Source organism: Alligator mississippiensis, chromosome 3 (genome assembly GCF_030867095.1).
Source record: "Alligator mississippiensis isolate rAllMis1 chromosome 3, rAllMis1, whole genome shotgun sequence".
In the NCBI taxonomy this organism is placed as follows: Eukaryota; Metazoa; Chordata; order Crocodylia; family Alligatoridae; genus Alligator; species Alligator mississippiensis.
Window position 1 is genome coordinate 288,809,502 of NC_081826.1, and position 21,246 is coordinate 288,830,747.

The 21,246-nt window shown below is 46.9% G+C and overlaps 1 protein-coding gene across 1 annotated transcript in view; it reads left to right on the forward strand.

The window, feature by feature from the left end:
* The window catches only part of MYO5B (myosin VB), a 404,810-nt gene that overhangs the window by 367,128 nt on the left and 16,436 nt on the right, over window positions 1-21,246 (forward strand). The window contains exons 30-34 of the mRNA XM_014593958.3: window positions 8,322-8,520; window positions 10,985-11,078; window positions 14,496-14,639; window positions 17,389-17,540; window positions 19,291-19,380. Of these exons, the coding sequence (XP_014449444.1) occupies window positions 8,322-8,520; window positions 10,985-11,078; window positions 14,496-14,639; window positions 17,389-17,540; window positions 19,291-19,380 (679 nt within the window). The remainder of the gene's footprint in view (window positions 1-8,321; window positions 8,521-10,984; window positions 11,079-14,495; window positions 14,640-17,388; window positions 17,541-19,290; window positions 19,381-21,246) is intronic.

Here is a 21,246-nt window from a genome sequence, read left to right on the forward strand (position 1 = left end):
AGTTATGTCAAGATGCATTTGCCCGTAAAGCATATTTCCTTTGGGGGACTTGTCTAACCAAGAGCAGTCTTTTGTTTTTTGTTTTACTTTTTTTCCAGGTATATGCTGCATTGTCAGCATAGGTGCCCTGGGAAACCTTTTCTGTAGGGCCCTGGCCTTAGGATGTTCCCTTGGTCACGACACAGTAAGCTGATGTCTGACGGTAGTTGTAAAAGGAAGCTGGTTTGGAAGGCATGGCGCTGAGTTCTAGCAGGGCAGTTCAGAGCCTAGGTGGAATTGTGTTTCTCTGAAATAGCAATTTCCTTTCCTATAAGCAAGTTTGTATCTGAAGGTCTCAGCGGTTTGCAGAGATGGGTAATTACTCTCCCTTCCCATGTCAGAGCTAAAGAAATTGAGGCGTAGGAAGGATAAGTGGATGCTTATGTCACACAGCCAACTAGGTACTGTATTTTTTTTTCACATTCAACATGCACCTTTCTACCAAAATCAACCCCCTAAATTTAGGGTGCATACATCAAACGGAGAAGCTGATTTTTTTTCTGCCCAGGGTAGACGTACCCAGCTTTGAGTCCATGCTGCACAATGCAGCAGCTGTTGCATTTCTTTTCAAGCAGCAGAGGGTTGACTTTAATAGCTCTTTGTTCTTCACCCCAGAGATGTTGGCCACTTATATATGTGACAGGGGTTTAGTCCCCTAAAATGAAACAGTGGGTTTTTAATTGCAACAATTAAAATCCTACTATTTCAATTTAGGGGCTTCCATCACTGTTACAGTGAAGGACTTGGTCCTTTTTTTTGTTTTTGTTTTTTCTTTTCTTTCCACCTGCAGAGTCTGCCTGTCTCCCACAGCTGGGGGGGTGAGCTGCCAGTGGGCTGCATGGCCCCTGAGTTGGGGGGGGGGGGGGGTGCCCCGGTCCCTCCCGCTGTGGCAGCAGCACCCTCCAGGGATGCCTGGGTGGGTTGCCAGTGGGTGGGTGCTGCCCAGGGAGCACTGCCACCATGAAGAGGTCTGGGGCTCCCCACAGCTCAGGATCTGCCAGCAGCTTGCCCCCAGCCATGGGAGAGGCAGGCAGGCTCCTGGGGTGGGAAGGATCAGGCCCCTTGCTGCTGTGTTTTTGTTTTTGTTTTTTTTTTGGGGGGGGGGGGGGGTTGTTCTCAGTGGAGTCTGTCTGTATGAGCTGCCTCCAGACCGTGCAGCCTTTGAGCTGTGGGGGCCTGGTCCTTCCTTCTATGGCAGTGGGGTCCTAGCTGCACAGATGCTGCCCCAGCTCGCAGGCAGCACCCACCAGATCCAACTCTTCCCTGAGCCTGCATGGAGAGCAGCACCCGGCAGGCTTCCAGCATGCAGGCTCAGAGAAGAGTTGGATCCAGCGGGTGCTGCCTGCAAGCTGGGGCAGCACCCACGTAGCTGGGACTGCACCTGGGCAGCCCTGCCACTGACACGGAGGGAAGGACCAGGCCCCCTTGCAGCTCAGGGGCTGTGGCCTGGCAGCAGCTCACGTGGGCAGGCTTTGCTGAGGGGGGTGGGGAAAAAAAAAAAGCAGCGAGGGGTCTGATCCTCCCCCTGCACAGCCTGCCCGCCTCTCCCACAGCCCTGTGGGGGTTGCAGGGGGTGGGGGGCAGGCTGCCTTTAGAGGGCCATGGACCTTCCCTCCATGGCAGTGGTGTACCCCAGGGTCACCTGGGCGGACGGCTAGCAGGCGGGCGCTGCCCCAGCTTGCAGGCAACACTCAGCCCAATCCAGCTGTTCCCTGAGCCCAAGGTAGGGCATCCCCAGGGGTGCTGCCACCACAGAAGGAAGGACCAGGGTCCCCTGCAGTTCAGGGGCCGCTTGGCCCACTGGCAGCTTGCCCCTGGGCTGCAGGAGACTTGCACAGGCTACACCGGGGGGGGAGGAGGGGAAGAATCGGGCCCCTCACCGCTTCTGCCTTCAGTTCGCCTCTCCCGTGGCGAGGGGGGGGCTGCAACGTTACAGATAGCTACGCTGCAAACTAAATTACATGCGAATGTGGTTTAGCTCGCAGTGTAGCAAACTCATTCAAATAATAAACCCCCACACGTGTACCGTGTGATGCAATTAAACCACAAAAATGGCCAATTTTCATCACGTGTACAAGCGCCCGTTAATGATAGCCTCTCCTTTTTAAGCAAGCTAATCTTTCTTAGGGCATTTTTAATGCCTGCTAGCTGCTCTGGTTTCTCTCCTCCGATTTGTCATCCTTGGAGACTCTTTAGCTCTTTTCAAAATCATAAATCTACCCATGGGAGACTGGTCTTTAGGGGCAGCTATGAGTTTCAGCTTTACTTAAGCAGGAAAGGGAGGGTGGGTCAGTTAACGATTAGGCTCTGTCCCTGCTCTGTGTATCCACAACTCTGGAAACAAATTTTTTCTTCTTTTGCCTTTCAAAACCAAGGTGTGTATTATTCCTGGGCATATTGCATCCAAGAAAATATGATACCGTGTACCAGAAGACACCAAGTCTCTCGTATATATGCTTCCATGCTAGCTGGTACTCACATAGTGGTAAAAGAAGCTTAGCAGTAAACCACAGCTATCTTCCCCACTCTATCCCTCTTTTTGTCTTGGTACATGTGCAGTCATTAGAAATTACCTTTCTTACCTGCATCCCCCCATATGTTGCTGCTTTAGGCTTCCCTGCACAGGGCAGTATCACTGACTGCAGGAATACTATATAGTGGCTCAGCTGGCAGAGACAGCTTTCCCTTATTCTGTCGCTCCCAACTCTTGCCTCCTCTGGTATTCCACTGTTGAAATACCTTTCTAGATCTGTAATGACCATGCACATCCCCAAAAGGAATCAAGCCCATTATTGTATAAAAGAGCCACTCAATGTGGGTCGGAAATATCTCCCCTTTTGGCAAATTGCATTTTTCTCACTTTCTAGGAATTCTGTATGACTCTAGTTTGTGATACTTTCCACCTGTCTGGGTCATACAATGAGTGTCTCAAGCCAGCATTGATGACATCAGACTTGGCTACTCTGAAGGCAATATGTTTCATGGGTAGAGCCCAGGATTGTGAGCCAAGAGACTTTCTTCTTCTTAGCTTTGCCAGTGATTGAAGCTGTGACTTTTGGCAAGTTGGTGGTGGTGGATTTTTTTTTGGTTTGTTTGGGGTTTTTTTGGTGCTTTAATTTGCTCACTTGTACCCATGGAGCTGGTACTTTCCTACCTTAGTAAAGCATGATGGGATCACAATATTGTCCATCCCAAATAATATATACAAAATTGTCCTGCTCCCCCAAACCATAGATTTTAATAGATAATTTGGGTTTCTTGCCCTTTTGCCTTCTGATCTGTGAGCCTTTTGACTTCATTTGATTCAAGTTCTCAAGTTTTCCTTTTCTCTACAACCTTCAGGGCTGAGCACTTTTTTATATAAAAAATGAAAATGAAGCTTCTTGTTCCTGGGAACTGGAGCTTTCAGTATCACCATGAACGTCACAAGATTCATGCTAAAATGGCAGAAATAGGCAAATTCTGGATCTTCTAAAGCAATGATCCTTGACCTTAGACTCAAGGCACCCCTTGGAAAATGCCAGCTCTTTGCTTTCACTCGGTTGTGACTACAGAAATCTAACAGACTGCAATTCTGTCTCAGAGACAGAAAGCCCCAAACAGGTCAGAATGGATTCCTGTTTGAAATCCTGGGTTTATCTTGTGACTTGTGCGTGTGCACACCTACGAGAATCTCATGGCGGCCCAGGGTGTGGTAGCAACCTGGCTGAGAAACATTGCTCTAGGGAGAGGAACTGCAGAAGTACAGAGGAGGAGGAGGAGCATAGGTGCCAACTTTTATTGTTGCCGGGGGTGGGCCTAAGATGCCCCCGCACCAGTAACACAGCCGGATCAGAGCTGAGCGGAGCCTGTGGGAGGGGTGGGGGCGGACGCGGGCTGCCCACTGTGGGCTTGGGCCTCCCCGCTTTGCTGTCCTCCCCCCAGTGCCCTGCGCCGGCTGTGCCACCACTGCCCCCACATACCCAGTGCCTACAACTGGTGACTAGAAGGAGGTCCTTCACCGTAATATCATGGGGCAGAATAAGGATTTTTGACCATGTTGTTCTCCAACACCGAATTCAGCCTGATGGGAAAGCAGATGCAGTTTAACAAATGTTTGTTCTTTCTGAAGGTCTGCCTGAGTTTCCTCTTCTGTTGCAACTGACCTTTGCCTTTCCTGTCCACTTGTTTCCTTTTCCTGTCCTTTATTTCTAGCAAGACTGAAGACTGGGGTTACCTCAATGAAGATGGAGAGCTCGGCTTGGCTTATCAAGGGCTAAAGCAAGTTGCCAGGTCAAACACTTTTTTTCTTACTCCTCTCTCCTTTCCCCTGTCTGTATCACTCCTTCACATCTGCGTGTTTCCTTTCTCTCCTCTCCCTCACAAAGGTTAAGACCCTTTTTCAGTGCACCATTTTTGTTGTCCTCTTTGCATAATCACAGTCTAATGGATTATGACCCCCCCCCCCCCCCGCTTAGTTCAATGCCAGAATGAGAGTTATTGCTGATTTGCCTCCTGCAGCTGTGCGCTCCTGTGTTGTGGCCGAGTATCTCAGATGGGTTACACTGCTTGTAATTTCAGCATCCTCTGTTTTAAAGAGAGTGCTTCCATAATAACTTGTCAACTAGAAACTAATCAGCATTTGAGAATAATGGCTACAGCAGGGGACTGGGAGTTGGGGCTTCTGGCTCCCATTCCCGGCTATGTAGTTTAGAAGGCTCAGGATCTCTGGTAATTAGCTGTTAATCTCTCCTTGCCCACTCATTCTACCTCTGCATAATACAAAAATAATAGTATTTAACTAATGTCAGGGATGTTGTCAGGCTTCATATCCATGTTTGTAAAGTGCTATGAAATGATCTTACAAAAAACGCTATAGAAGGGAAAGGTCATAATTATATTTATTATCATACAGTGGGCAACTCCCCATTTCAGAGGGACCCGGTGGATGTGGTGGAAGTGATTCTGAAAATCATATGAAGAATATGGCTTGGCTGATGCAATTTTTAGAAGCATGCAGGGAGCCAAAAGCAAAAGGAGCGCATTTTTCCTAGTGGCATTTGGCTTGTACCTTACCTAAACCCATATGAATATGCATGATAAAATGCGCAGCACCTAATATTTAGCAATGGTTTGCTAAGTGGGTTTTCCAGTCCCATTGCAAACTTTCTTGTAGACTATATGATTGTTTTCAACCATAAAGGAAAAGATGTGCTCATTTCACAGGACAGTGAACAGAATCTCACAAAGTGTGGTGGGTTGCAGAGACATCTATACTTTTGGTCAAAAAATAGAAAAACTTCCATTTAAAAAAAAAAAAAAAAAGGTCAAAACATCAATTCTTCCATAGAAATTGGTTATTAACTATCCTGTCAAAAAGAGCTTGTATGGGAAAACTTTTGACTGGCCCTAATTAAGGCCACATCTGAATAAGATACATAAGTATATGCCTGATTTGAAGCATCAAACTATTTCTGTTGACTTTAATGAGACTATTTCTATGCGTAAAGTTGGGTGTGTGCTTTATTGTCTTGCTAAATAGTAATTTGCTCAAGACTACAGAGGATTTCAGATACCCAAGACCAGGCTAGTGCCTTGGCATTCCTAACTCTGTCCCTTATTCAGACCCCTTAGTGGTTGTGAAATCACTTGTTTAGAGTTGGTTGGAATAGCTGAAAGGACTAATGGGGAGATTTCAATTTAGCAGACTATAATTGGTCCCCTTAAAAATCATTTAGCTTGTCAAATGTTAAGTTTATCAGTACACCCAACAGTGCAGACGCAGACGGGAGGGCCCTAACCTTTCAGTGATGAATCGTTCTTCCATTTGGTTAAGGAAGGCGTGTGGGTGGAAGGGGAGAAAGTAATGCTCAGAAATGTTTTATATGTTCTATTTTACTGGAAGTGCAGCTTGTGCTTTAATTTATCACTGCACAGAGCTACATGCTGTGTGTCCACATGGAATTCTTCTCCTTTTGTGATTAAAGACCCCCCTCCTCCTCCAAGCCACCATTTCAATTTTCCTTTGATGCAATCTCTAGGGGTTTTATTCAACCTTTTTATTCTTCAAGGTGACTTGGCAAAAAATGAAAAACAAAATAAGAATAGAACTTTCTTGCAGAATTTTTGCCAGATCGGAGGCAGGGTGATATTTCCTACTAGAGAGCGAGGCCTGCATTTTTCAAAAGTGACTAGCAATTTAGGGGCATCTGGGGTGGTAGCTCCAGGAGAAATACCATGGCACCTATAAAGTCTGATCCCAAACTGCTGAAGTTCATTGGGATGCTTCACTTGACTTCAGTTAGTATTGGATCAAGGTCTTGGTACCCAGCTGTGTCCTCACAGTCTTGCTATGTGTATTTCCATAGCTTTTTCCCCGACTTCTGCAGCCTCCCAGTGATTAATCAGCATCGATGAATCCGTTCCAGGCTGCCCAGCCTTTGGTAAAGAGGTCACTGAAAATTCCCTAATGCATTTTCCTTCAGGTAGTGTTCAGAAGAGGGTAGGTTTAACTTCTGCTGAGAGGAAGATTTGACAAATCCACGAAAGATTAAACAATTGCAACTCTCAAAACTCCCATCTACAGAAAATGCAGCCTGTGGCAGTCCAAACAAAATGGTGTGGAACTGAACTCCTGGTTAAAATGACCAAGCGCATGAACAATTACCCCTCATAGAGCAAGCTTTTGAAACCCAGGGGTTGATCTGTGTAGCTGTCATGCCTTGCATTTGCTACTGGGCAAATAATCTAAAATAATTCTGTCTGTGATATCATCACAGAAATAAGGTATTTTTAAGGGGGGGGGAGGGGCTTAAAGGGTAGTGCTTTGACTCCTATCATAGCTTGCCCCTTGAAAGTGATTTGCAAGCATTCATTAATTAAACCTCCCATACCACGTTAGCCTGGAGTAAACTGAGGCACGGAGAAGTTCAGGCACTCGCCCAAGCATCAGTGTTGATGGCAGAGCAAGGAATCCCAACTCCTGCCTTCTACCTACCAAGAGAAATCTGCTGCTCCTTTTATGATCACTTAGAAAAATGCAATATTCCTTGTATCTGCAGAATTTGGACCTACAAGGTATTTGCAAAGTTTCTTGTTAACAAAATATAGCGATTCTATAACACTGTTCAACTGCAGAGTATTTGCAACCATCACAGCTTCCTTGAGAAGCAGGTAAAATGTTACTCTTCTGTGGTGGTGACCCCATGTCAAGCAGAATTTAGGGGCTGGTCTGCACCGTGGCAGCAGCAGGGCCTGGTGCCAGTGGGACCAAGCATGACCAGCCCACTGATGTAATCCAGACATGGAAACTCAGAGATGAGGCTGCTTCAGGCTCATCCCCATCGGCTTCTGTCAGTCCCACTGGAAACCAATGGCTTGAGAGCGGGAGCCCAGAGCAACCACATCAGCATGCTTCTGGGTTTGGAGTGTGGCTGCAAGCAGGTGTGCTAAGCTCCATCCTCGCTGCATCCTGCCACCACTGTCACATAGACATGCTCCACATGGTGGTTGCTGTTGGTCTGAAACTCTAGTCTCCAGGGCACATGGCCCAGTAACAGTTATTCTGAATGTGCATGTCACCAATCTAGCAGTACTGCGGAGGGCTAGTTGGGGCCTTGGACATGCACATTACATTTGTAGCTCTGCAAGAAAGTGAGTGTCCACACATGCAAGCCATTTGCATTGCCACAGAAATGGTGGACCTACCACTACAACGTCCCTTTTTCAGAGAGGAATTTCATTGTAGCCCTATGTTTTGTGGCACTATGTGTAATGTGTACATAGTTACAGCGCTGCAGGGGGTGTCTCAGACCCCCAGCATCACACAGTCCACTGCTCTCCCTCCCACCTGGCAGAGGGGACAGGCTGTTGGGAGCAGTGGGGGACCTAAGGAGCAGCCTTCTGGCTGGAGAGCAGGCCTTTAAGGTGAGTTTGTAGAGCTCCAGCCAGGGGGCTGTGCATGCGTGCATGTCCCCATGGCACTTTATTTTTGTAGTGGTACAAAGTGGTTCAGTATTCTGGACTTGCATTCATGTGTAGTGCTATAATGCCTAAAATAGCAATGAGGTCATTCAAATAACGGTCTTGTAGCCCCTTTGCTGATTGGAACTTGCTCTTGCTTTTGCCTAGAATGATGGGCTCTGTCTTCCAGCACTTGCCTCTCAACCAAAACTAGGCATTTTTCTAGGAGCTGCAGCAGCTCAAACAGAAGTCACAGCCTTGATTCAGAAATTGCTGGGGTAACGCACAGCAAGGTCCAACTGGGTGATTCTAACATCCGCTTTTATTCTGCCTCCTCCCAGGCTCCTTGAAGCCCAGCTCCAGGATCAAAGACGAGAGCACGAAGAAGAGGTGGAGGCTCTGAAAGCTCAGGTGGAAGCTATGAGAGAGGAGATGGAGAAACAGCAACAGGCCTTTTTCCAGACCCTTCAGCTCTCCCCAGAGGCCCAGGTGGAGTTTGGTCTTCAGCAAGAAATCACACGTCTCACTAATGAAAATTTGGTAAGGGACTGTGTAAGAGACCAGTTTCCTTTGTGGTCAATGCTGTCAAACCAGATCTTGAGGCGATGGGTTAAAAAAAGAAAGTGGTAAAGGCAAGAACGTGGTGTCCCTCCGTCCGCCTTTGCATGCACGGGTTTGCAGAGCTACTCTAGCATAAGCTGTCTGCAGGCCATTGGCTACATGATTAGTCCTGAGCGCTCCCCGCTGGTCAGCCCTGCAGCATTTTTAGATCATTAATGAGCACTGAACCACTAGTTTATAGAAGTGGGAGGATGACTCGCGCTGTGTATTGTAAAGGCCCCATTTTCCCAAGTACCCCTGTGGCAACGTGCCTTCCCCTACACACCCACACTGCACTGCCTCCTACTGAATGAAATGGCTTATGGCCATGGACTGGCCCTATACCCTTTAGGAGGGAAAAATAATTTCTTCCAGTTGCAGCAGTTACTCGGTGGAATTTTATGGCTCATGCTACACAGGAAATTGGACCAGATGATTGTAGTTGTCCCTTCTGGCCCTAAACCTCCGAATCTTGGGGCATTATTTATAGTAAAACATCCGAGGTATAAAACCTTGGTGCTTTGAGTCTGAGTGGATGGGTTGGTGCTGCTTGGGGAACTTTATCATGGTCAAACTGATGAAATCAATACCATCAGAATTTAAATGTGAATGATGGCAAGGAAGCAGACTCTCTCAGGTGACAAATTGTAAATAGCTGTGCATTGCTTCTGAGAGATGTTGAGTAGGGAGGGCTGGGTTTGTGTATGTGGGATGTGTAGAGGGCACTGAGGAATGATTTCCTCTTCAAATGGTCCTAAAGTGTCACAGGGAGAGAGAGCCCTTTTGAGGCTTATTTGGGGCAACAGTTACCGCTTTTCTGGGCTAGGAAAAGTACCTCTTACAGTGAAACAAAAATGGCCTGCTCAGCATGCCACCTGTTTGAACGTTTGTCCTGCATCCGGGGTGTTACCAGCAGCTCACAACAGTCTTAGCAGTAAGAAACCCCAGGGTTAAGAGAAGCTTTGGTTCACTGATGTCACTGGAATGGAGGCAGGATCAAGCCCAGGATTTGCCCCACACCTTATAGATGGCGCTTCTGCTGGTGCCTTAAAGGCAAAGCAGCCCATCCTGACCTCACCACAAACAGTCCATCGTTTGAATGATGATCAGCATTTTACGTGGCCGTGGAGAGGAGGGGATGACTGACAGCATGGGGAGGTAGGAACATGAGAAGAGCCATACTGGGTCAGACCAGTGGTCCATGTAGCGCGATCTCCTGTCTCCGATTAGTGGCAAAAGTGGATGTTAGATCAATGGTGCTCAAGCTTTTGGCCCTACAAGCCAGATGAGTGGTATAGGACTGGTTTGCAGGTTGAACCAAGCCCAATGCACTAGGATTGGGCCCTGGAGCTGGCACCTCTCCCTCCCTGCCCCAAAGTGCTGGGACTGGGCCCTGAAGCCCTACACTGCCCCTGCTTGCCAGGATTGGGCCCTGGGGGCCTGGTACTGCCCACCCCCGCAGGCTGGGATTGGGCCCCAGGAGCCAGGTGCCCTTGAATGACCAAGCCCAAGGCTGAACTCTGGATCTGCTCAGATACAAGTGGGGCGAGTGAGTCTGTGCCCAAAGGCTGTTGAAGTGCAGATCTGCTCTGCGGAAATGATCTAGCACCTTCTATTCAACAGCTGTGCTCCCAGCCCGTGTGCAGTCGCACATGCCGATGTCGGGAGCAAAACTATGGTGTAACGCTGTTCACTCCCTAAGGGCCTGATCATGCAGAGTGCCGAGTACTTGTGTTTCCACTAGATTCGATGGGAGTTGAGGGAAATCAGACCCTAACGCTGGCCCTAATTTTTGTATCGGAAAGTTGCTGCCGGGGACTGGCGCCTGTCCTATAACTCAAAACAGCAGCATGTAAAAAAACAGCCCAAATGCTGTCCATTTTTTTTTTTTCTTCCCCTCTCACAGTGCTTCCAAGTTTGCTTGTCCTATGTGTACACCAAAGAAGCAACTCAGAGGGTATGATGAATTGGGCTGGTATTGACTGCAATGGACTTTGCAAAGAGAAATCAATAGCTGGTTTTCAAGTGCTGCTTGTATGTCACTTGGCTAATTTTTCAACTCTACTACTTCACAAAAACACAACTCAGAACAGTGGGCAAGCAAGTGCCGTTTTGACCATGTACATGCAGCCACTTCCCCTGTTGCAGTGGGAGAGTCCAAGGCCCAAGGACTACAGATCACCATGGATTTGACAGGTCTGAAGGGCAGATGCTTTGTCTCTGACCCAGGGATTGACCTGGAGAGCGCTGCACACATCAGGGCTCCTGGTCAGAGTACAGAAGTCTCTCGTTGGGAAGAATAATTGTCAGATGAGCTCCGTAGCCCAGCTACTTTCCTACAGGAAGCTTTGTGAAGTGTGTGCATGTGTACACACATGCACATAACCCTTTCCCTGTTTTGCAGGATCTCAAAGAGTTGTTAGAAAAACTGGAAAAGAATGAGAAGAAGCTTAAGAAACAGCTGAAGATTTACATGAAGAAGGTCCAAGATTTTGAAGGTAGCTCTGTGTTCTTGTTGGTTTCTTTGAGGGAAGTGGAATTGAAGATTAGAATCTGGGTTTTGTTCGACCCCCACAAACTGCAGAGCTTGTGCCGGCCCCATTAGCTGCTCTTGGGGACACTAGACTTCACTCTCAGCCTCTCAAGGTTATTTTTGGAGCATGCTGGGAACTTTAAAGGGCATGCTGGTAGCCCAGGGCCCAGCCCCCTGGCCATCAGGCAGTCTGAGAGTCCTTTGAAGTTTTTGGCTCCCAGACCTACTGGGTGGGCTGGGTTTTTTTCCCCCCCTGTGGAGGACTTTTGTTGGATGACCCATTTTTATGGTAGGGCAGCTTCATTTATCTTGGGGGGGGGGGGAACATTCTTTAGTGTCTGGCATGTTACCATGTGTCATGGGGAAACTCTCATATGCCCTGTGACGTGGCGGTGGCCTTGGATGCTTTTGCCTGGCAGTTACGTCCTGTCTATAGAAAAAGCAGACTTCCACCTCCTGGCTCCTCTGCCTTGACCTTGAAGTATCCCCTGTGTGGCTTTTTGTAGATGCGTAGTTAGACGTGTATCTTCAGAACTTGCCACGTCAGCTCGCCACGTAAAACATGCGTGTGGAAAGTGGGTAGCGGCTTTGAAGTGGGGTTTTCCAACCAAACATTTTTTGAGCCTTAGCTTTCAAACTATGAAAATTGTCTATGCAGCCTGTGATAGTCTTTCTTCCCTCCCCCCCTGTCTCCCCCTTTACACTGAGGACAGGTTTATCTTTGGTTTAATTCCATTGACTTCTGCAGAGTGAGGCAAAATTAGCAAATTCACTGGTGGTTTTTGCTGAATAAGGAAGCTTTACAATTTGGTGAATGCAAGGTCACCATGATTCCTCACACTCGGGTCATAGGAGACATCAGTTTAGGGCTATTGATCCTAAAACGTTTCAGTTCTTTTCACCTTACCTGAGGGAGAGAGGAGCTTTCCAGGCCTCCAAAAGCTGCTAAGCATGACAAGTCTGTTGGCTCCCTTCATCTTGCTGTCCTCCTTTTATTCACCATTCTTGCCTCCTGGGAATCATTCTCGGGAGTCACGAGCCATTGAGCCTGCTTCTTGGGAGGCAATGAAACGAGAGCTTTCAAGGTAGCAGCTCATCTGTAATATTGAAGGTGGGTGTGCTGCATCTGTATGCTGAACTTGAATGGGTTTTTGAAAAGTGCTGCCTGCAGTTTCTTGTGACTTCTTTCCATGCAAAAAAAAAAGAGAGAGAGAGATCTCCATTTTTGGCCCGAGGTTTCCTTGGCCATCCTTACAATGGGTTTCCTTAGCTTATCCTGTCATTGCTGCCTTGGCATTCTGGCTCCTCGAGGGGTGGCTGGGGCATGGATAGTACCCTCTTCCGGTGCAGTTCCTCTTCAGTCCACCCCCTTTGGGACTCTTGCTCTCTAGAGGCTCCTGAGGAGCTTTCTTTATTACTGTTACATTGCCTTTGATAAAATCTTGCTGTGTCAGTGACCTGTTTCAATCAAAGTCTTTCCAGTCCAATCAGCCCTGATCACAGGAGTTAGGAATGTGCTGGCATGCAGAACCAGATACCAGCTCTCACTTCCCAGCAACATTTGGGATTTGGGGCATTGTTGTGACAGTGACAAAAGCATTTGCTGGGAACCCTGTTCATAGATCTTCCTTAGGCTTTTTCTTAGATCTAATTCAGACCTATGTCTTGATTGATTGAATGTAATTTAAAAAGCAAATGGTCTTGTCAGATACACCTTGCATCTCTCTGCTTTGACCTACAGACTAGTCACCAGTTTGTTCTCCAAGCAGTCTGTCAGAGCCAGGCTTCCTTTCTCGCATCTCTCTCTCTCTCTCTCAGGGATCAGGCCATTTTTTGCATTATTCAGGACAAGGAATCAGAAGTCCTTGATACTGGCATAAAAGAAGCAGGCTCTAGTCTGCTGCAGCCCCCAAGAGTGAGTCTGTTCAGGTTGGCTTCATTTTGGTGCAATGCCTTGCTTATTTCTGTTCAGGGAGGGGGTGAACTCCATGCCCTTTCTAAGCCAGAGAAACTGGAAGCAAGTCAAATGTGTGTGATCTGCTTTCCAGATGGATGTGCATGAGAACTGCTATTTTAAGAATCAGGTTTGGCTTTTGGGCTGGTCATCCCAGCACACGTCTGCAATAACTCAGTAGACTGAGGGAACAGAATTGGAATCCAAGTGTTTGAGCCCACAGGCCACCTTTGAACTGCAGTACGGGCTATTTAAAATGACTTCAACTATTTTCATCTAATTGGTCTAAACCCAAGGACAGAGGCAACTGGGTGGTTTTTTCCCAAATTCCACTTTGCATTGATTTCTGTGGACTTCCAGTCAGACCCTTTTGGGCTCATCTTCTTCCAAAAGGCCATAAACAAATTAACAGATGCAAGACTAAGGGCTCACAGAGTTGAGGAAGGCAAAGATAGATGATCAGTGCTCGCTAGAAGGCAGTTGGTACAGATTGTGGGATTTCAAGCAGTCCTTTTAACGTGTCTGGGAAGCCTTTTGACTTTTACTACAGTCTGTGTTGCAGCCCATAAAGTGTTTTGGAAGAAAACTCCTATTACTGGTAAAAAGCTCTGTTCTGTCAATGCCATAGAGATATATTTCAGAGAGGCTCTGGAAAGAAATAATCCAGGCTTGAGGAGACAAATATAAGACCTCTCTGGCACAGAGACTATTTATCTTCTGCCGTTGATACAATGATTAACTGTGGTGCTTGGATTCTTTAAACTAATTTCTGAAAACTAGACATTAAGTGAAATTAAGCTGAATAAATAGGGAATTCCACAGTAGTGCAGCTGGCACAGATGGCTTTTGTCACTGTAATTTAAAGGCCTCAGACTGACATTTAGTACATTATGTGCATTATGCCTTCATAATCTTTCATTTTATTAAAATTTTATGCAAGTATAATACTCAGTAGTGTTCCACAGGAGGTTTTTAATTTTGCTTTGCAGCCTGCTGCAAGCTAAACAGCTCAGGCATATATATCTTCCCAAAGCCTGACTTCTTGTTAGTGGTAGAAGTACATTAGTAAAATGACTCCAATAGGGTCACTGTGTTCCAGGGGTTGTCTGGGCTCCCTGAATAGATATAGGGTTTGTGAATGCTTCTAGTATTTTAGACCTGATTTCGGTATCCTTTACTTAGCCAATGAGCAATCTGCCTGAAGGTGTGGTTCAAGAATTGCTATTTCAGTAGGTCTATCAAAAGCAGGGGACCTTCTAACAAACTGGTATATCGCAAGTCACATGAGGCTTAATCTAAAAGCTAGGATATCAAATGAGAGACTTGGAGAACTTCAGTGGGCTTTGGGTCACAAGTGAATCATAGAAGTCCTGTGTAGATGAGGCATTCAGCTGGCTTCAGGGAGGTCTGTGGGTTTTTTTTCCACAGCAACCCAAGCAACGGTACAGACAGAGAGGAAGCGACAGGAGCTTACCAGGCAAGTCACTGTCCAAAGGAAGGAGAAGGATTTCCAGGGGATGTTGGAATATTACAAGGAAGATGAGCCACTACTCGTCCGGAACCTCATTACAGGTGAGGACTTCGCTTTGCCTCTTGTTCCAGTTCCAGTTCCAGTGCCCTTTCTTTCTAAACCATTTAAACCAGGGCTGCCCAGCTGGTGGCCAGGGGGCCACATGTGGCCCATGAGGGGGTCAATTTGTAGCCCATGGCTCCCACCTGGGTGCTGCTCATTGCTCTCTCATTGCTTCAGCTGCAGCAGCATCCAGGTCTTGGGGCTCCCCCTTTTTCCTCTAACTTCTGCTTCTTGCCACTACCCCAGGGGGCAGGGAGGCATGGCATGGCCTGTGGTGCTGGGGTGCCTGCATGGTGTGATGCAGTGGGGAGCTGAGGGTGGGGGCCTGAGTGCCTGTATGGCATGGTGCAGTTGAGGAACACGCACATCATTCAGTCCAGGGGTCCCGTGGCTCACCTGATGCATCCTATGTGATATGTGGCCCTTACTGCTGCAGTTTGCATTCATTTGAATGAGTTGGATCACTTATTTGGAGCTTTAACATAGCTTAGTACTTGCAAGTTCTCTCTAAATGAAGGGTACAGAAGAAACACTGTGGGACTGTAGCTATGCAGCCAAGACCCCAGATGCAGCATTGCACTTTGCTCACTAGGAAATCCTTCGTTGCAAAGCAAGAGACTAAGCATGCGTGCTACTGATTTAAAACTCAGAATTAAGAACTCATTTATAGGTTGATCCCCAGGGGGCAGGGAGTGGTGTCCTTTAACTGAGTCTTTTCACATGGCTTGTCAAATGCAAGCCGGAATGTTTTGTTCATTTAGTGTCTTGTCAGACTAAATGAATATAGTTAGTTCTCACATGCACATGGTACAGGTGAAATGCATAAACCAACACTGGGTTTTTTCTTTGATTCACATGACATATTAAGTCCTTACTCAAACCATTTTGTATAAATGACCCTTTAATATTATATATGCTGATACCTTAGAGCTCCACAGTGCTGTGTAAACAGACAAAAAAACCGAGACAAATAATGCCTACTTCGAGTTTACAGCTGTCAACATTGTTGAGGATTCTTAACATTTCTATAAATGAGCATCCAGGTTTGGCTTTTATTTTTTGAATCCAAAACTGAGGGTACATTTAAACCTTGAAGTAAAGCAGTTGTCTTGGAGCTGGTGGCCCCTCTCCAGCTGTGTACCCCCTCTGGATAGAATTTGAGCCCTGGTTTGGTACTATATGAACATATGAGGACTGCATTTGCTAGGACATGCATGTTCAGCCTGACCTGTGAAGAGTCTGAGTCTATTTGGGAATGAGGGTCATCTCCTAAGAGCTTTTCTAGCGATGATCATGCTCAAGCATTTCATAGAAGCAAAGTGTGGGGGCTTTAGTCAGGTTTATAGACAGGGCTGTGCTACCTTGGGGCAGTCTCTTCAAACTGCCAGCAAGCTTTGAGGTCTTTATAATTAGTCATGTTCCCTGGTTGTCTAGCAGATTTATTTCCCTTAGTTCAGAAATCTTGAGCCATTTCTAATTTTGAAGCTAGCCCCTAGTTGTGAGTGTTCAAAGCACCTGCAGGAGGTGCTCAGAACGTTGCAGCATTGGTTCCTGAAGGAAAGGAGAGAACTTTTAATTGGATCACAGCAGCAACCTCCTTATCTATTCAGCCCATAGAAACACCCCCTTTGTGTGCTCTCTTCCCCCTCAGTAGTGTGCCTTCAGTTCAATGGCGTTTATCTCATTTACTAAATCTGTGTTAGTAAAAGTAATGCCTTTATAGCAAACTGAATGAGTTCAGTGGAGTTGCACCAGGGATCAGTTTGCCCTGATGGGTTGTCATTCTTTTATTCTTAGATATAATTCTTACTCAAGGATGACAAAACACTGAGAGTGCTAATATGAAGCTGTATGTCTTAAATCGACCAATAACAATTGGCCTTCTCAGGATGGGTTGACATATAGACAGGTGGTATTGCAGTACAGATCTTCAGCTTTTTGCAGACGGATGACATAGAAACAGTTTGCTGTATTAGTCTCGGGTCTCTGCACGAGCAATCTCAGACCTGTTACTTATGCTGAAAGCTTTGGTTGGAGCTGCGGCTGGCCTTCTCCCCTCCACTGTGCTTAGGTTTGTGTCCAGCTAGTGCTTATGGTCTCCCTGATTATGAGTGATTCTAACAAAACTCTAAAAAAAAAAAAAAAAAAAGCAATAAGCACACAGCAATTATTTATACATAAAGTTATTATTCAGACAACCTCTGCTTTCATGTCTAAGGGGTATAATCTTGATTCAGTGTCTTGAGAGAGAGTAGATGTACAAAGCACTGGTCCTGGAGTTTATGCAGCAGTAGTATAGCTTGTCCCAAGTATTTCCAAAGACTTTTCTGGTATTTTTCTAAGGTTATGTCTGTATTGCAGTTGGAGGTGTGGAAGACCTGCCCTGGCTTTCATCTAGCCAGGTGGTGCAGCAGTGGCAGCGATGATGTGGTAACATGGGCTTGCATGCAGGCTGCTCAATCTCTCCAGGTCACTCAGTCTGTGAGAGCCTGTGCAGACAGTTTCCCTGCTACCTAGTGCTTGAGACAACTAGACTAGAACTGGGTTGGGTACCTCTGCCTGTGCTCTGGTTGAGCCTGCCATTGCAGTGGACACCTAGCTTGAGATAAGCTTGAGTTGGAGAGTTCATATCTGAACTTCTCCAGATGTGTGTGGAATACATGCTGATTCAGACACTTCTCCGTGTTGCTTGTTGTGTTCCTCTAACTAAGTCAGGCTGTAAGAGGATTCTTTTTTTCCTATTTGTAGATCTCAAGCCCCAGACCGTTTCCACCACAGTTCCCTGTCTTCCTGCTTACATCCTCTACATGTGCATCAGACACGCAGACTACATCAACGATGACCAAAAAGTGCACTCCTTGCTCACCTCGACCATCAACGGCATTAAGAAAGTATTAAAGGTACAAGTCTTATTTGTATTAATAGCAGCATGAAGTTAAACTGCTCAAATTGCCTAGCTCAGAACCAGGGTCCTTAAATGTGCATGCAATGTAACCTGGAGATCGTAGACAGTTTTAATGTCCAAGACCAGTTTCAAATTGCAGTTGATCTCTTCATCTCCTCATAAGATGGGTTTTATATCTTAAAGGTTATGTAACATAGGTTGGTAGTAAGCAGGGAGTGATTTGCCAAAGACTACACAGTAAGTTGTCACAAGCAGGCATTAAAGCTTGTTGCATATCTGTTTGGTTCACAAGTTCTCTTATCTGTGCCTCAGCTCCTTCCTGGTTAAGAGAGGTTTTTGTTCACACCGTGAATGAAGACCTAGGGCAAGTTAGGTACAGGGCGGCAGCAATGGAGGTTAAATTTCACTAGCCACTATATATAGCACCATGTCTTGTGTAGAGGTGCACTGATGCATCAGTCCAATGTCAGATTGGCACCGATATAAAGAAAATTGACTATACAGGAAACTGGCCTGTTGTGGCCAATAATTTGGCCAATAAAAGCCTGTGCACCGCAGCACAGCACGCAGGCAGCAAGGAGCACAGCCCAACAGTGTGGAGAGCTGTGCAAAGCTGGTAAGCCTGTTGTAGTGAAAAGGGAGGGGGAAGTGGAGAGAGGGAGCAGATCAACGCCCCCTGCGGTGAGGGAGGGAGGGAGTCAGCCTCGGGCCAGGGCAGGCCACAGGACAGAGCCACAGCTCATCTGGGGGGCAGCAGGGTGACTCCCGTCGCTGCACTGCTCATTTGGTGGCTTGTCCGGCAGCTCCCGCCGCTTGTCCAGGAGGACATGGGGGGGGGGGGGGGAGAGCATGTGCCCCTGGATCTGTGCAGGGCGGGCTGCAGCTGCGGGCTGGGGACTGCACTGTCCTGTGCTCTGAGCAGGCAATGGGGGGGGCTATGGCAAAATTTGGGGTGGCTGCAGCCCCCCCGTAGCCCCCTCCCAGTGCTGCCACCACCCACCCTGAGTGCAGAGCTGCAGCCTCCCTGGGCTGTCCAGCATAGATCTGGGGGCACATGCTCCCTGGCCTCCCCCAAGCTGGGCAGCACCCGCCCCAGCCCCACTCCCTCCCTTACCATGGGGGGTGTTGATTTGCACACTCCCTCCATGCCACTTCCCTCCCCATTCCCCTTTTACCACAACAGACTTGCCGGCTGCACACAGCTGTATCAGAAATCAGATCGGTATCAGCTGATATCCCTCCTTAAAAATTGGTTATCAGTATTGGCCCCCAAAATTTCTATCAGTGCACTCCCAGTCTTATGGCACTTAGGCCACAGAGGTGGGATCCCATTTTTGTCAGTGGCATCCTAGTGAGGAGTCATTCATCCTAGTAGAGAGTCCTTCCTGATCCCTGCAGGTGATCTTCTTATGCTTCAAAGTATGTGATTTTGATTAGTTCATATAAATAAAATGGGTCAGGCCCTGCTCTGCTCTATACTGTGGCAAGCCCAGGATAGCTCCAGTTGTCTGCCTGACATGGCTGTGGTTTTATACTCTTTATCCAAAGAGTGGGATTTGGTACTCTGGTTGTCAGAGTAAGCGTCAGCCAGCTCTCGTATAGGAATGGAAAGAATGTGCCCTTTGGTACCGCTGAGCTTTGTGTGCATGTAGGTCATGGAGCTTTGCGTGCACGAAAAGCCTTGTCTGAATAGACCCACTGCACCTGCTGAAGGGGAAGCTCACGTTTAATTTTTCTTTTCGCAGAAACACAATGATGACTTTCAGATGACATCGTTTTGGCTGGCTAACACGTGTCGCCTCTTGCATTGCCTAAAGCAGTACAGCGGGGATACGGTAAGGAGCTCTTAAGAGGAAGCGTATGGCCACATTTTTAAATGGCGTCGTTCCTTCCGCAGGCTGTGTTGTCTCACAGCTTTGCTCAGGCTATAGTGTAAGACTCTCAGTAGTCATGCTGAAATGGTAAATAGCTTTGAGGGCTTGTTACATTCAGGGCTTAACTTTGATGCAACTCAGGATGGCCCCAGTGACAAATCCATGAAGACTGGCTGGAGTAAAACTGGCTTCAGAGCAGAATTTGGGCCCCTTAAAATGTAATGCGATGACCTTTTCCCTTGAGTTCTGTTAATATGGGAATGTCGCACTTGCAATTAAACTCCCAGTGTGTTTCTGATTGGAAAAGTTGCTTTCTTTGGGCTCATTCTGAGAGTACTCGCAACTATTTCAGCAGGTTTTTCATGCAGTTAGCCTGTAGCTTTGGGCTTTTCATTCATTTGACCTTTTTCACAGAAGAAAAGTTTGAAGAAATTTCCTCTCCCCCTCCCCCACACCCCTGTTGGGGTTTTGGGTTTTTTTGTGGGGGGGGGGAGAGCACTAATAACTTATGCTTACTGCCTTGATATCGTTTTGTAGGTCTCTCACATCTTCAATTTGTCAATCTACTTTGATCTCCTGTGACAGACTCGGATTATCACAGCTGACATAATATAATGCATGTTTACACAGTATCTAATCACAGGGGCATTGAGGAGATGTGTTTACAGCCATATGGTATGGTACTAGCATTTGGAACAGAGCCACGGTAGCTTCCTTTTAATTGACTCTTGATATATGTTGTTAACCAGTGTGTAGTCAGGCTTCAAAGGATACAGGGAAGAAGAATTGTCTAAGATGAATGTTGCCTTAGAATCAGGACACGGTGGATTCTTTAGGTTTTAGTGTCTTTATGAAAATCATCTTTGTATTGCCAAGATGATTTTTTTTTTTTTAATAGAGGAACTGTGGTTGCAGCTTGGTTAACAATGATTTTTACTTCTCAGTGCCCTCTGCTGTCTCTGTAGCAATATTACATTTAACTACAGCCCCTGTAACTAAAACTGCACGTCTTTTTTGGAGTAGTAATTTGTCTGCCAAAGATGCAGTTTCAGGTTGACCACAACTATTCACAAAGGGCACATGCAGAAATGACATTTGTCGCACAGTTGGCCCTTTGAAAGCGCTCTAAAGCTGAGCCCAAACAGGAGAGCACAGCTGCAGAGCCCTCTGATTACATGACAAATTAACCCTGAGTGGAGTGACTGAATTTGTCTCTGGATGGGAGTGGGGAGAAGGCAGGGGAGGGAGGTCCCTTCTGGGGTTTTCTCACCCCACTGGAGTGGGGAGGGCTGCTGGATTGGAGTCCCTCACCTCCAATCTACCTGCCTCCCACTGCAGCGGGGCTGAGAGGACCCCTGCCTTCTACCCACTCCCATCCAGAGACAGCGATGGAGCTGGGAGAGGGAGAAGGGGAGGCTGAGCCAGGAAAAGACAAAGCCTCTCTCCCTGGGTTGGCTACAAATTGGAGCTGATCCTCCATCCTCTCGATCCAGTAGCTAATGTCTGTTGGATTTGAGGGATCAGTCTAACTCATGGCAATTTCTGTGGCAATTGTCCTACAGCCAGTAAAAGTAAAATTAGGGAAGCTCATAAACGGATCGTGCTTTTGAATCATTCAGATAAAGGTGGTTCTCCATTGTGGCAGCCAAAATCAGTGAAGCTAAAGATTTACTGGATAGCCAAGCTAAAAAATGAATGTGAACCTTCACATTTACTCAACTTTGTCTACACCCAAAGTTGAGTAAACTTCAAGGAATAGTATTGAGTGAGAACTTTAGAAAAGTTGAGACATTTTGCTTTGGCATTTCCGAGGTGTTCTGAATGTTT